At 45.7% G+C, this 15,729-nt stretch overlaps 1 protein-coding gene and 1 pseudogene across 2 annotated transcripts; one reads left to right on the top strand and one right to left on the bottom strand.

Moving 5' to 3' along the window:
* The first annotated feature begins 6,495 nt into the window (after window positions 1–6,495).
* Window positions 6,496–10,547, top strand: LOC142884128 (E3 ubiquitin/ISG15 ligase TRIM25-like; annotated as a pseudogene).
* Window positions 10,122–15,224, bottom strand: tox4a (TOX high mobility group box family member 4 a). 2 transcript variants are annotated; one of them, XM_076020583.1, is made up of 9 exons: window positions 14,743–15,224; window positions 14,603–14,668; window positions 14,205–14,495; window positions 13,526–13,750; window positions 13,089–13,421; window positions 12,923–13,003; window positions 12,108–12,818; window positions 11,491–11,677; window positions 10,122–11,400 (listed from the first exon to the last, which is right to left on the bottom strand). In XM_076020583.1, the coding sequence occupies exons 1-9, from the start codon at window positions 14,845–14,847 to the stop codon at window positions 11,312–11,314; spliced, it is 2,088 nt and encodes a 695-aa protein (XP_075876698.1). In that variant the 5' UTR covers window positions 14,848–15,224; the 3' UTR covers window positions 10,122–11,311. The 2 variants fall into 2 exon arrangements, with proteins under 2 accessions (XP_075876698.1, XP_075876699.1); XM_076020584.1 differs by having other exon boundaries at window positions 10,122–11,363; window positions 11,565–11,677; window positions 14,743–15,222.
* Between the last annotated feature and the right edge of the window lie 505 nt (window positions 15,225–15,729).

Genomic DNA, 15,729 nt, shown 5'->3' with positions numbered 1-15,729 from the left:
ATTTAATAATCAAAAGGAAACAAATGGACAATGTAGTATCTGAACCCGCTGCTGCCTTCCTATGCATATGACACCATTTGATATATGGCAGAATGTGAACTCAGTCTGAACCCGCTGCTGCCTTCCTCCCAAAAAGGGGAATTATTGTCCATGTATGGTTTTGTTATTATCACTGTCATTAGATTGAAACCAGATAGCCATTAGGGGTGTAACTATGAATGCATACATCCCCCCCATATCCTGGATCTTCCTCCTTTTGTTGTTGGGAGGTATAAAAGGTGATGCGAACAAAGCATCATTGGAGTTGCTCACATCTGGCCCAGAGACATCCCCAGGCTTCCCATGGTGCCTGTCTGACTTTTGACTTCTTTGAAATAAACCAGTTTTTATCCAACTAAGTCTGTGTCAGTGAAGACTCCTTCAACATCTACATCACCTGAATCCACCAGAAGAATTCACCACAAATTTGGCGTCACGAACAGGATCTGCTGTGGCTGCTGACGCTGTCGCCATCTGCTTCCTTGGCCTGGCTGCTGCTCCTTGTCGACAAAAGGTAATAATGCGCAATGTTCCTTTTATCTTAGGAGTGTTGGCTGGTTCAGTTAGGCTTTTGGCTGGCTGTCGTCTGGTCACACTGTATAAAGATCATTTGCGTGGGTGTGGATTTGGGTGTTGATGTTGTAGGACCCTTCGTCAAAATTCTTTTTTTTATTTTTATTTTAAATGTTTTAGGATACCTTGGGAAGTTCGCTGATATGCGAAGATTTTTGTTTTAGTTCCCCTGGAAAGTCGCCGGCGTGCGAAGTGTAGGTTGGTTTGGTGGAGTTCCCCTGGAAAGTCGCTTTTCAGCGACGTGTAGGTTGGATTGGTGGCCAGGATGTTCGCTTTTTAGTGAAGTTTGTTGTTTTAAGTTTTCTCCAGGACGTTCGCTCTTTAGTGAAGTTTGTTGTTTTACGGCTCCCCCAAGAAGTTCACTGTTTAGTGAAGTGTTTTATTTGTGCACGTGTTTTGAGCGTCTGGGACGTTCGCTCGAGCTGCCGCGGGATTTGACCTAAGCCCTCTGGGAGGCCGTCTAGCATACGTGGCCGTGAAATCCTGGATGTCCGTTAGGGATATTCTGGTCAGCAGCTTTCGGGCAGCTGGAACTGTGGGTTAAATATCAGGTTGTAAATGACCTCTCTGGCATATGCTGACGAGTGATGTTTGATGCCGTTTGATCTGATATCCACACTTCAAGGTAGCACAAATTTAGTTTGCATAATTTTTATGCTGTAGTCATATTTCTTTGCGGCCGTAGTTGATATGCCGGTTAGGAGTGTGTGACTGTGTTATTTTTGTCGGGTACCGTTGTCGGTGTTTTTTTTCTTTTGGGGGATGGATGTGTATGTGTGTGCGTGTGTGGGTGTGCTGAGGAGTGACTGGGGTCTTTGTTCTCTGTGTGTCTGTCTTGATGTTTTTGTATGTGGAGGGGTTGAGCTGATTCCCTCATTGTTAAGTTTATGAGCCTACTGGGGACTTTTGCATAGACTGAATATAAGGTGTTTAGAGGGACATATGTCTTTCAACATCTAGTTAACTTATGAGCTCCAGCTAGGACGTTTTATTGTTTATTAGAATATTTTGAAGTTAATTTCTATGAGCCCAAATGAGGACTTTTTGCTTAGGTAACATTTTTGGAGGTCTCTGTTGAGGTGGTGAAGAGAGGAGCCTCATCAGTGACTTTCTGTTGCACCAACACAAAAATGCGTTGAATGTGCTGGCTCTTGTGTGTGTGTGGCGCTGGCTGTGAATGAGCAACCGGAGCTGTGAGTGCGTGCAAGGGGGGCTAGATAAAGAAACGTGTGGAAATAAAGAATTTTCTTTTTGTTTGTTTCAGGATTGGGTGATTTTGTGGGTTTTTTTTTCTTTTCTCATAAGGATTGTGTGCTAGGGCAATATTTTTGGACTAGGGCGTGGTCTTTCTTTGTGGTCTTTCTTTGTGTGGTCAGTCAGGGGTTGGTGCGCCTGCCTCCCAAGGAGCTGAGTGGGGTGTTTCACCTTCGGTGGTCAAGTGTGGACTGGAAGTTCTTCCCTGCCTCGAGGGGCAGGGCTTGTTTGCTCCTCCTACAAGTGGGGGTTATTCTTTTTCCTCACCCCCTCCTCACAGTTTTTTGAGATAAAAAAAAAATAATAATAAAAAAAAAAAAAAAGGGGGGGGGGAGTCGGTCTGCTATGATAGAGCGGTCTGGCTATAATAGAGCGGTTTATTAACTTTTGTTGATGGCTGTTTATAATTTGATAATAATTGTTTATAACTTTATAAACTAAAATAATGATTTCTCAGTAATTAATAATAAAAAGTAAATAAGCTTTGTGTTTTCTTTAGAGAATTTCACCTGTTTATTTATTATCTAATTTTTTTTCTCTTTTCCTTTTCTGTATTTGTGATTCATCTGAACCTGGATCCTTTGGAGGCAGACAGGAGGACGAGTTGCCCTGTTGGTGACGGCATAGAGGTCTTGCATTTAAGGCCAGTGAAATTTATATATACATATATTGTTTATGATTTGGAATTTACGCTTGTTCTCTTGTGGCCTCCTTTTGAACAGGTTCAGAAGGACATAAAATACGTTTATACACATTCCGAACTATTCTTGCATACTCTGATTAGTGGCTATGGAAGTAATCGCCAAAGCCACAGAGTCAACAGCGACACTACTGGAAAAAATCAATACTCCTTTCTCGCATACTGCTCCTGTGAAAAATCCGCCATCTTATTAGGAAGCGGAGTACGCTGACATTTATCCATAGCTTCCAGTAATTAAGCAAAAAGGTAATTACAGTATTAAAGATGACCGGGACGAAATACTCGAGACGGGGAAAGCAAAAACAACGGTGAAAATGTATCCTTCCACGAAAACTAAAAATACAGCATTGGGGAAACTAGAGGGTAAAATGAAAAAGTTGGAGCTGGATGATAGTGACAGTGACTCGGGAGAGGCCATTGGCGGCTACGATCCTGCCATTAAAAAGATGCTGGCCAGAGCGGAGAAACTAGGATCTAAACTCCGGAAAGCGAAGAAAATAAATCGAGATCCCTCTGATGAGAGTTCAGAATCTGACAGTGAAGATGATCCCGACTTTGATCACTCTTCCATGGGAGAGAGACAGAAGTCTCTCAGGACCCTTGAAAAGAAAATATTGCAATGTCGTTCAGACATTTGTGAGGCCAGAACTCCTGAGGTCTGTAAAAAACTGGAAAGGCAATTGAGTGACTTGGAGTCGATAGAAAAATCTTTCCATAGGGAACAATCAGGCTATGCCTTGCGTTCAAGAAAAGGAGGAGCATCTGCTAAAATGTGCCCAGTGGTCGTTCGCGGACAAACCTTCGAATATAAGCCTTGGCAAAACTTGGACATGTCCGACATATTGGAGAAACTACCGATTCTCCAGGATGGGGCACATCCTTGGATTTCAAAATTAGAGGAGCTCATGGTAGGCACACAGTCTGCAGTGGGTGACATCAAGCGACTCTTAGCTAGTCTCATTGGTGTCCCTGCTATGGAGGAACTTTTGCAGAAGGCTAAGATGCTTCGCTTCATAGGTACAGCGGTAAATGATGCTGAATTATTTGCTGCATATAGAGGTCAATTTTGGGGTGCGTTGTGTGGTGGTTTCAACAGCTAACTCATGCAGTGAGATCACAAGCATCAGTAAAGGGCCCATGCATCGTAAGAGTGCCTTCACCAAGGACTTGGCCTTCAATTCTAGAGGCAGTAGCAGAGCCGTTGCCTTACGAGTGTCAATTTTCTTTGTTGACCTGGCTTTTCCATCTCCAAAGGGGTATGGACCTGAGATCGAGAAATGTGTCGATGGATGAGAACACCGGTATTTGCGGTATCCGGCTGCCATACATTAATCTATTGGATCAACAGGATGATCTTTTAGCAGCGGTACCTGATTCTATTGGGGTGAAAACTGGGAGAGTTCCTACATGTTTTTGTGCCAACGATACTTATGCTGGTAAGGGAGTGTTTTTAGGGGTGTCAGATTGCAGACAATATCTCATGACGGTGCCTGATTCGGATCAATCTTATAGAGGAAGGGTGTATCCAGTAACTTTCAAGGGAAATAAAAATAGGCCGGACATATCCATAATGGTCGTGAGTGATTGTTTGCCCGCAGATGTGACGATTGGCACTTTCAGGGACATCTGGTGGATATGTGGGGACGCAGCGTATTTGTTTTTGCCTCATAATTGGGTTGGATGTTGCTACATGGCTACATTGAAACTCCCTTATGAAGTGTTTGCGCTTCAGGTAGGCTCTGGTCCTGACCAGAGCCGCTCTGCGGCTGCTCCAGGATCTAGACTCAAGAGAACTTGGCAGAATTTCACAATCTCGAATCCTATCATTGGAGAATCAGCTTGGGAGAAAAATGGGGCCTGGGTTTATTTCCATGGTATGGGGTTGTATTTTTAGCGGAACATATCGACAATATCACGTATACATTACAAGGGTTTGCAAATGAGACCATAAGGGGCTTCGAACATTTATCCAATACTCAGAGGAGTCACAGGCTAACTTTGCTGAAACATGACATGGCCCTTGATTATATTCTGGCCAAGCAAGGTGGTTTGTGCTTGGCATTGAACCTAACAGGTGATGCTTGCTACACTTTGATTCCTGATAATGCGGACAATATGACCAATGTGATCGAGGCGTTGAAGAAAATTAGGGATGCGTTTGGTCCCTCTGAAAGCGCGGGGTCGTCTGCGACTGCGTGGCTTCAGGAGAGGTTTGGCCCTGTGGGAGTTATGCTTCTACAAGTCTTTAGCGCGGTCATTGTGTCACTAGGGATATTGTTTTGTTTTTGCAGGCTGTCGTTGACATGTGCAAAGGCGATGATACTCCGATGGATAGGTGTAGTCATGCCTGGCGATTCGGTTCAGATGCCACTCCTCAAGGACGATGAGGAGGAGGAGATTGTCACCACTGTGGTGGATAAATATTCGTAGTAGTTGCAAGTGTATTATTATATTATGTTTCTTTCCTTTTTTGCATGATTATAGACTTTGTGTTTCTATTCTCTTCCTTGTGGGCGAGTGCCCAAGGGGGGAAATAGTATGTGTACTCATGTTTGATGTTTGATGTATCTCTTGTAATGGAAGTACATTTGTGATGTTCTGTATACAAAAGATACTGGCAGATATTTTCTCTGTTTCAGGACAATAGTTGGGGAGCCTACGTGGGGGTGTCAACTATGTTCAGAATGGACTCAGAGACTCAAATAAGCTGATGAACACTGGAGGACCCTGAATGAGGATGCAGAACATGTGAAGATCCTGCATCAGGGGACTGTGAACAACAGAACTCGACGAAACCACTGTGTATTAACCACTGTGTTTATTTGTATTAACCTGAATTAATCTGAATTGCAACACAACATTTATTTTTTTTGAGAATAAAGTTATTTGGGGGATTTTATCAGTAGGCAGATGCTTATGGGAACTCAATCTCTTTTTCTTTGTTTTGGTGAACAGGGACAGGGGTGTTAGGCAGGGAAAGGTCCACGGTGTAGGTCTGATGGGATGACCAGCCAAGCCCTGGATGTTTTTGATTTTGTTTTTGAGTTTCTCATGTGTGTGTTTGCCAAACCTTTCCCTGAATGCTGTTTTCTCTACAGAATTGATTTGGAGGGCCGTAAGGTGGTCGCCTAGGACAGAGGGGCTGTGAGAGAATTTTTCCTATCTAGAAGGTTTTGATGGCTTTGATTGAAAGATACCTGTCTGATAGGTTTTTCGCTCTCACACTCTACAAATTTACAGTGTTGCTCATAATCATTATGATATATGAGGTGACGATTACCTCATCAAGTTTGTACTTTGTATTTGTACTTACATCCTTTGCTATACATATATTATGTGTGGGTATCTTCGGTTTGTTTCGAGACTTTATGAAGTCTCGAAGGGGGGAAATATGTAGTATCTGAACCCGCTGCTGCCTTCCTATGCATATGACACCATTTGATATATGGCAGAATGTGAACTCAGTCGTGAATCCGCTGCTGCCTTCCTCCCAAAAAGGGAAATTTATGTCCATGTATGGTTTTGTTATTACCACTGTTATTAGATTGAAACCAGATAGCCATTAGGGGTGTAACTATGAATGCATACATCCCCCCCATATCCTGGATCTTCCTCCTTTTGTTGTTGGGAGGTATAAAAGGTGATGCGAACAAAGCATCATTGGAGTTGCTCACATCTGGCCCAGAGACATCCCCAGGCTTTCCATGGTGCCTGTCTGACTTTTGACTTCTTTGAAATAAACCAGTTTTTATCCAACTAAGTCTGTGTCAGTGAAGACTCCTTCAACATCTACATCACCTGAATCCACCAGAAGAATTCACCACAACAACTTAACAAAAGTCTATATATCTATCGATCTGAACCAGCCACCCATGAACGCCCGTCCTGACCCCTCCCACTTGCAAGTAAATTACGAGGAGCGCACAATAACGAACCTTCATTTTCCTTTTATGTGTCAGGCGCCAGTCGCGAAACACCCCCGCGGTGAAGGATGACGGACTACGAGAATACGATGGAGGAGATGCTGCGGTGCCCGGTGTGCCACGACGTCCTGGACGACCCCAGGGAGCTGCCCTGCGGTCACAGCCTGTGCCTGCGGTGCCTGGAGGAAAACTGCTGGCTCCCCATCGAGTTACACAAGAGCTACACGCTGAGCAGCATCGCAGAGGACTTCAGGCAGAACAAGAAGGAGGACTTTTTTCTTTTCTTTTTCCCCCCAACAGAGCGCCCTGGTCATCAACGTTGCCTGCGACTGTTGCCGCGGAAAGGGGCAGCCGGCGGTCAAGTCTTGCCTCAAGTGCGAGGTGTCGCTGTGCAAGGAGCACGTCAAGAGCCACGAGCAGCTGCCGGCCTTCAGGAGACACCCGCTGGTCAACGCCGTGGCCGACCTCAGCAAGAGGAAATGTCCCAAGCACGAAGATGAGGTGCTGCTGTACTACTGCGAAGCGTCCCGGCGCTACCTGTGCGTGGAGTGCGGCGTGGGGAGGCAGCAGGAGCAGCTCTCCGCGGCCTGCGCCGGCTTGGAGAGGACGCTGACTGTGAGTCGGGGAATCTGTCGGAATTGTGGGTTGGCTTCTTGTAAACGCAGGAACCGGATTTTCTGGTCTGCTTGAGGGAGAATCACAGGTCTGGTATTCACCCATTCGCAGATTAATTCTTGTGCGCCCCCCCATATGTTTCCCACAAGGTTTTTGTTTGAAGTTACTTTAATTTGTATCATTCAAATCTGGCTTAATTTCTCTGGAAAGCAGATTGACATTCTACCTGTGACTGGGCGAAGACCTCAATTGAAATTCTTATAAATTTTTTTTCTATGTTATCATTATTTCTGTTTATGTACGACTTCGAGCCCAATTTTGATCCCCTGAACGTGCTCAGAAACTCACCAAATTTGGCAAGCTGTTCTCCTAATTTGTTTTTACTTAACTTTTGTTCACGATGGTTAAGGACAAAAAAACAAAACAAAAGACAAAACAAATCTGATGCCAGCTGAGCTAAGATCCTCAAAGTAATAGGAGAACACAGACATCAGGGGGAGGCACCTGCTGCCTCGAATCTATCATAGGATGGTCATTTCAGTGAGTTTCGAGCTGTTTTGGTGAGTTTCAAGCTGTTTAGTTTGTATTATTAGTTGTTGTTTTTTTCTTTTGCCCCCCCCCCCCCCCCAAAAAAAACCCCAACAACAACAACAACAACAACAACAACAAACCAAAAAAATGACATGGGGTCTACTACATAGTAGACAGGTCATTTTCAATTCAAATGTCATGTCTAAGAAAAAAGGACATCCATAGGTCCTGTGTGTGTGTGTGTGTGTGTGTGTGTGTGTGTGTGTGTGTGTGTGTGTGTGTGCTGTTGTTGTTTTTTTTAAATTTTCCAACATGTTAAGATTTTGTATTCTACCAATCCATCCCATGCTAAACTATCATAGGACGGTCTCTTTGGTGAGTTTTAAACTGTTTAAGGTATTTATTTATTTTTTGCTCCTGAAAAAAAGGATTAAGAAAGAAAGAAATTTGCCAGAATTTGTATTTTGTTTTTGGTTCATCTTTTAGGTTTTATTTCAGAAGTATTTATTGTCAATTTACCCTTTGTTAACTGAGCCTCCAAAAAAGCCTTCTACCAAACCTCTCTCTCACTCTCTCTGTATTGTACAGGAGAAAATTACACGCTGAGGACCATGCAGAACCATCCATGCAGGATACAGTGCACAATCAGCAGAAGCACATGGATCGCATTTTTTCGTCCGTCGCAGGTCAGAAAATCCCCACTGGTGTCTGCTCATGTGACCTCGATTAAATCAATCTGTTTCAAAAGAAAGACAAAAAAATCAGGGAACTTGGCAACTTGTGACTTTTGGAGGAAGGGATATACAGTATTTTGTGGTTTTAACAGAAAAAATATTAGCTATTTTTTGTTAATGTTAGTATCTTATAAATACAGAATATTAAAGATCATAAAGACTGAGTTGCACTTTTTTTCCTTGAAGTTCCATGTACAGGTTTGTTTTTTGTGATTATTTGTGATCAATCTATCAACACAACTTCTTCCACCTGCAGTCACAGAAATCTTGCAGTATCAGCCCATGAAGATGCAGTCTCTGGAAGCCATGGACAGTGAAGGTATAAAGTGCTTGGAACAGACGGCAGTGAGGCCAGACAGTGTGCCGTGCCGAGGTTAAACAGGTGGAACCGGCACTATAGTAGCAATAGCAACAGCTGGGTTCTTTGCCAGTTGGATACGTGAGATGAACCCTAAGTATTCAGGAAGCGTTCTCCACTCTGCGGTGTGCCGGGTGAAGGTGCAATAAAGATGTGTGTGACAAAAAAAACAAAACAGACCTTGTCCTTATAGACTGACACAGCATCTAGTCCAGGGGTGAGCAAACTTTATGACTAATGGGCCACAATGGGTTCTAAACTTTGACAGCGGGGCCTGGAGCAGGAGCAGATGGGTGCAGTGTTTGGTGACCCACCTCATAGGAGAAAAGAATATATCACAGGATAAGTAGAAACATACTTTGATGTCAATTGAAAATTAACAAATCATTACAACAAAATATGCGTCCTTGCAGCCCTATGATTTTTAGCCCTTTACTGAATTCACTCTTAAACACTGAAAAAAAGTTGAAATACAGCTATTTTATTCCTTACGTACCATTAAAATAATTTAGCTTAATTAGATACAAATAGCTTAGCGGGCCGCATATGGCCCCTAAGCCGTAGTTTGTCCTTGCCTGCTCTAGACTGCGAGCTCTTGTGTGTTTGTCTTACAGGATCTTGCAGGTTAGACCTGGACACTGTGCACAATTTGCTCCACGTCTCCAACGACCTCCAGACAGTGGCGAGGGTGGCCACCAAGATTAACTACCCCAGTGGACCCACACGCTTCACCGAAGCCCCGCAGGTGCTGTCCACTCGCTGCTTCTCCACCGGCGTCCACACCTGGCAGGTGCTGGCTGAGGGTTACTGGGACATCGCTGTGTCCTACAGGAGCATCGACTTCAAAAGCAGGAGAGGCAGCGCCTTCGGGAACAATCCCCACTCCTGGAGTCTCGCACACAACGGTAAACTGTTCGCCTACCACGACACCGACAAGACAGTCATCTCCGGAAGCCTGCATAGCAAGCAGATCGCCGTGATGGTCGACATCGAGGGAGGAAACATCACGTTTGCCTCCGTGGGACCCACGGTCGTCCGGCTGCACGAGTTCAAGGCCAAGCTGACCGAGCCGGTGTGCCTGGGTTTAGGCCTGTACCTCGTCAGTCTGGCCAGCAGGGCCACTGTACTGACGGCCTCGTAGGCACAGCACAGTTGGCACCGAGTCCGGCTGCAAGCTGTTGGGCTGGAAAAAATGAAGTTCTACCTATTTTACTCACCATCATAATAAATAGAAATCACCTAAAATTCTCCTCTTTTCGAGCTAGTTACATATAACCCCAAATGGTCCTGTGAAAACAAAATGACTTGGGACTGTTTCCCATTCAATTCTATCCAACCGCAGCCCTGTTAATCACCACTAGTCTTTGCTTACAAAGAAAAAAAGACGAGCAGGGTTGAGGTGTTTTGCTCATTTATTTTGTTTTCCTCCAAAAAGCCTTGTATAATAACAATGGTACTGTTGTGTTTACAAAAAAAAATGAAGGCAACACTAACAAAGTAAGGCCACTATAGTGCCACGGTACAAAAATAGACAGTTACACGTTAACTGTTCTCTACAAAAACAAATGCTTATTTGAAGACACAGGAAATGTGTGAGGAGTTGGGAAAAGCGAACGGTGGCCTCAGTCAGGCTGGCAACATGTTTGACAATCAGCGACCGACTTGAATCAATGGTGAGCTTATGTCATCGGTTCAGCCTCTGAGAGGGGGAACGGCTGTGTGTAGGCGGAGCTACCAGATCTGCAGGGGAGCACAGGTGCTCCAAGTAACGTGTGAATTTTCATGCCAAATAAAGAGCTGCGTAAAGAAAAAAAATTCAGTGCTCTAAAAAAATCTCAGTGTTTTGGCTCAGAGCACACATGTTCAGAAGTAGTGGGACGTCCAACAAAGCATCAGTGTTGCTCAGTTATAGCAGGAAGCTGAGAGTGTTTTTGAAGAGGCTGCAAAACAAAAGGCTATTCTGGAGGTCTAGAGGCCTTCTTTTTTTTAACAAACTCAGAAGATGCTTCCGCACTGAAGGCTGTGATCAAAAATAAATCTATTTCCATGGATAAAATATAGGACGTGTAACTGCTAAACTTACTATTGACAAGAATCTCAAATAACTTCATCTAGAAAACACCAAAATATTCCTTTGAGTAACAAAGAGAAGAAAGCCGACCTCTGGGGAGACACCATGGAGCTTCTCTTAGAGAGCAGCGTTCCTGAGCGCAGTGTTCATACTTAGTGTTGCTCAGTTTTTCAGAATGATGGCGATGTTGTTTGCAAAGGCTCACATTTCCCTTTAACATCTTCGGACTGTGAATCGGGGTTCTGACGCTGGTGCAAACACTGTGGTAAAACCGTTGCTTGCCAGATTTCTCCACAATTCCCCATCACTCGCATGTGCCGACATCCTGTTGAGCTGCCTTCAAGTCCACGGCTGAGCGACTGAATCCGTATAAATAAGTAAAGGTGAAACCAGAATGTGCCACTGTGGAGTCCAGCTGTGCTGGAGTTGGTAGTAGTCATACAACTCTCTCGCGCTCTCTTCACTCAGTCACTCAGTCAGTTCAGGGGATTGGACGGTTTGTTGCGTTTAATCTCACGATTCCATGGCCTGACTCCTGATGGAACACCACGCCTGGAAAATCTCTCTGAAACAGAAATGGAAAAGTAAAAAAAACAAAAACACTGGGCACACACACACACACACACACACACACACACACACACACACACACACACACACACACACACACACACACACACACACACACACACACACACACACACACACACACACACACACACACACGTTTGTTTGAAAACAAAGTAAAAAAAAAAACTGTGCACACCTGCAGTGCGTCGCCACGCACTCGTTGCTGCAGTACTCTTTGTCCCAGTCTTGGCTGTCCACGGCTGGGTTGTTACAACCACCTCTCACGCACACGCTCGTTTCTGCTGCATCCTGACAAACAGGTTCACAAGAGAAATGCATGAAAATCTGATACGTAGAAGCATTTTGGTTTCCCCGTGTGAAAACATGAGAAAAACACTCGCAGCAGTAACGTACAGCAACGGCCACACTGAACAAAAGTCATTCCGATCGCAACCGTTGTTATTTCTGCTTTTTAAAAATAAGTTATTACGTTTGGTATTTTGGACATGTTACAGAGGTTTTATCCAACTTTCATATTGAAACAGTCCCTAAATATACTCAAACAAATAAATTACGCATTGGTTTTTCTTTTTCAGCTGGGAGGGCTGAACTGATCCTGAACTTCTGACCTTTCAAATGTTGGTTAAATGTTACAAAGCAGCTTGATTGGAATAAAACATTCTAAACGAAGAAGCGTACAAGGAGCCGAGCTCTCACAGTCACAGGCGGGCACATTTACCTCCTCCGAGGGCAGCACTTCAGTCACCTCGTCCTCGTCTGTGCTGGCCGGCGTGTCCACCGCGCTCACCACCTGCACTGCCACCATGGGAGCGGGCTGCGGAGACGCCACTGCGGGGCGCACCTCCTCGTCATCGGGGACGATGATTGGCTGGGAGTCTTTACTCCGCAAGGACGCCGGGACTATTTTGATCTGCAGCGGCGGTGGAGGTGTGGCTGCGATGGCCATAGGGAGGCCCTGGGCGGGGCCTCCCTCCCGAGGTTTGGCCTGCAGGGGCGGCGGAGCGGGCGCCATCTGCTGGAGCCGCGGCGGAGGCGGCGCATTCTGCATCTGCTGCAGCGGCGGAGGCTGACGGGGGGCGCTGGACACGAGCAGCGTGGGCTGCAGGGGCCGAACCCCCCCAGACAGCATGGTCACCACCTGACCCCCCATATGCAGCATGTGTTTGGGGATGATGATCTTGGTGATGGTCTGGCCGGGAGCGACGACGGCCCCGGGAGCAAAGGCTCTGTTGGCGTCCGGCCGGGACTGTGCCGTCACCTGGGGGATGTCCAGGATGATGTTGGAGGTGCAGATGTTGGCGATGGCGTTCTCCCCCAGGCTGTTCGCCGGGAGTGACGCCTCCAGACTGGCGGAGGGAATGACTACCGGGGCAGGGGTGAGCACTTGCGAAGGTGCGCGGGTCGCGGTCTTCATCTCCTCTGCGGCAGGCTGTTGATAAAAGTTAGACTGGGACTTTAGGAAACATCAATGATAATAATAATAGTTTGTGTGAAGAAACTTCTCTGATGGGTCATTGCCCAGCGTGGTCTCACCTGGGAGAGCTTGCTGTCGCGATAAGCGGCCAGGGCCTTCAAATACTCCTTTTTGGCTGCTTCCGTTTTTCTCTTGTACACCTACAGGAGAGAAGTGCCGCCCTGTCACAGATGTCTTTCGTCTTGTGAGATGACAAGTCACCGTGTAACAAACAAACTCGTCTACCTGTTTTTGTTCCTCAGCCAGGCTGTCCCACATGGATGCCACGATTTTTGACACCTCCCCAAACGAAGCATTGGGGTTCTGGCCTTTGATAGCAGCCTGCGTGTCTCTGAAGAACAGGGCGTATGCCGAAACAGGCTTCTGTGGCTCATTCGGGTCCTTCTTCTTCCTTTCTTTCTTCACGCCCGCTGCCCCAGTCACTGAGGCCAGTGTGGCTGGCTTGCCCCCTCCCCTCCTTAAAGTGGACAGCCCCCCCGACGACGTTGAAACGGCGTTGGAAGACAATTGAGGGACGGAAGAGGACAGAGACATGGGGGAGTCGACCAGCACGCTCCTCTGCCAGAGATTGACGACAATGTATTAATTGTTAAGTGCATTAAAACCCTCATCGGTGCATGCAGCACACAGTTCTCACAGAGCCGACAGATGCAACCCCTCACCTTGAAGTCGTCCATGTCCTCATCCACCAGGGAGCCAGCCGGTGACGGCGTGGCAGACAGAGGCTGCTCGAGCGTCTCACCCCCAAGGCCCATCGTCAGCTCTGATTGGTTGATGGTGGACAAGTGACTGCTGCCCAAAAGGCCGTGACCCATCTCCCCGAGTTGGACATCAATGGTCATAGAGGACGAACTGTTGAAATGCAGACCTGCAGAATTCCCAAGTTCCTGCAGAGAGATCAGAGAAGAGATGACGCTGATGCTGACAATGCGCAACACCAGAAGGAACCAGCGGTCCTCAATAATATTGTCCCACTTAGCCAATCAGGAACCCCGATAGAGGAATACACAGGATGTCCACATTAGGGATGTTAACAATTAATCGATTAATTGTGGATAAAGAATTTAATCAATTTAATTAAATTAGTCGCAATTAATTGACATTTTCTTACACCGGATTTTTTTTTTGTTAAACGGTGTGGTGTATACCTGTATACCTAGAACAAGTACTTTTAAACAAAGTTGAAACGCGACAAATTAAAGTCAGAGGATCAATGATGAGGGTTTTTTACCGTTGTCTAATGTAAAACTTGGTCAAATTGGACACAACCACCACATAGAAGCCAAAACTGCAGTCACAATACAAAGAAAGTCATCTTGCAGGTATTTCACTGGCACTCACCAAAGCAGACGAGCTCAGCAGGGCTCCGTCTCCAGCCTGACTGATCGTTCCAAGGTGCTCCAAGCCCCGAGACGACGAATTGACATAGGTGGAAGCAAAGGAAGGGTCGTTGGCCTCCACCACCAGGTTGCTTCTGAGGCTCTGGGAGCTCGAGGCTGCGTCGGTGCCATCGGTTCCATCTGTCAGCGCAAAATGGGAAACGCCATCGCTGATGCTCAGGGTCGGGTCTGGGTCCAGGGAGATCGGCGGTAGCTCAAAGACCTCATCTCCGAGACTGGGCGTGTGAAATGTCTGCAACAGAGCAGCCAGAGACACCAGGTAGTCACCAAACACAGACGCAAAGTTGAGTAGAACCGAGACAACATGACTTTGCTCCATCACCAACACAGCGAGCTCACCGCAGAAGACAAGAACGGGTGTCCCCCTCCGCTGATCGCGAGGTAACTGTCGTTGCCTTCGGCGAACTGAAACGGGAGTTCGGAATTCAACACACTCAAATTTCCCCTCATCGATCTGACCGTGTTTCAACATCCCTTACCTTGTTCTCCACACTGTATCCCCCGTACGCTTGAGTGTCCAAGAACTCCGTATCAGCGGTTTGGGGACAACCATCCGACAGTTCGGAGTAAAAATTAAGATCCATATTTTTAAAAGGGACTATTGAAAAACCGCCTTTAAGGAATTAAAAAAGACTATGTTGATATATTTTACAACCATTTGTGTGAACTATTCAAACATGAGTGGAAGCTGCCAGGTACTAGCTATCTAGCTAACTACTACCCCTGGCTGGAAAAACGTTGGCTCAGTTTGTTGCTAAATGAATACAGCTTTTAAAATCAAATTGAGTTAATAGTCAGATTTTAGCGAGACAACTGTATTACTGCAGAATTACATGGGCAATCTCCCCAGGGCACAAAACTTACTTAAGGCCCAACAAAAAAACGTTTTAAATGATGGTGCATCGCTGTCGCCATATTTGGATCTCAAAATATTTTTCGCAGCATTGCGAAGGCACGGCCCGCCCACAACACCCAACAGAGCCAATAAAATAAATGAAACTGACGAGTACTAGCCAATCAGAGAGGCAATACTGTCTAGTCCGTCGCCATCCTAAGAAAAAACTGTCGCGGAGGGGTAGACGCTTATCGGATATCGGTGAACCGAATTACCGCTTCAACGTTGGAAATTCAAATGGTAACTAACCGACCCATTGAATACCTCAGTCAGACAAATTAGTTAATTAAACCTCCGTATGTAGACCTAACCCTAACCTAACATATGTAATACTTATAACTTGTTCCAGTGTTTCTTAACCACTTCTGGTTTACTTTGTCAGCTTCATGACGTTCATTTGATTTATTTGTGTGCACTAGTTTTGTCTTCGATGTAAACTTACAAGATGGTAGAGAAAATTCAAAGTCTTAATAGAATAAATACATATGGTGCACCATTGCACCAACAATCTGGCAAAGATTACTTCTTCACTTCTCTTTTTAAAGAGTCAAGTCGGTTTGTTCCAGTGTTT

Source organism: Nelusetta ayraudi, unplaced genomic scaffold (assembly GCF_046127955.1).
Source record: "Nelusetta ayraudi isolate G7.1 ecotype Tasmania unplaced genomic scaffold, CSIRO-AGI_Nayr_v1 ptg000011l, whole genome shotgun sequence".
Lineage (NCBI taxonomy): Eukaryota > Metazoa > Chordata > Actinopteri > Tetraodontiformes > Monacanthidae > Nelusetta > Nelusetta ayraudi.
Note: the sequence above shows the minus strand (reverse complement) of the source record. Positions and strands in the feature narration are given on the sequence as shown.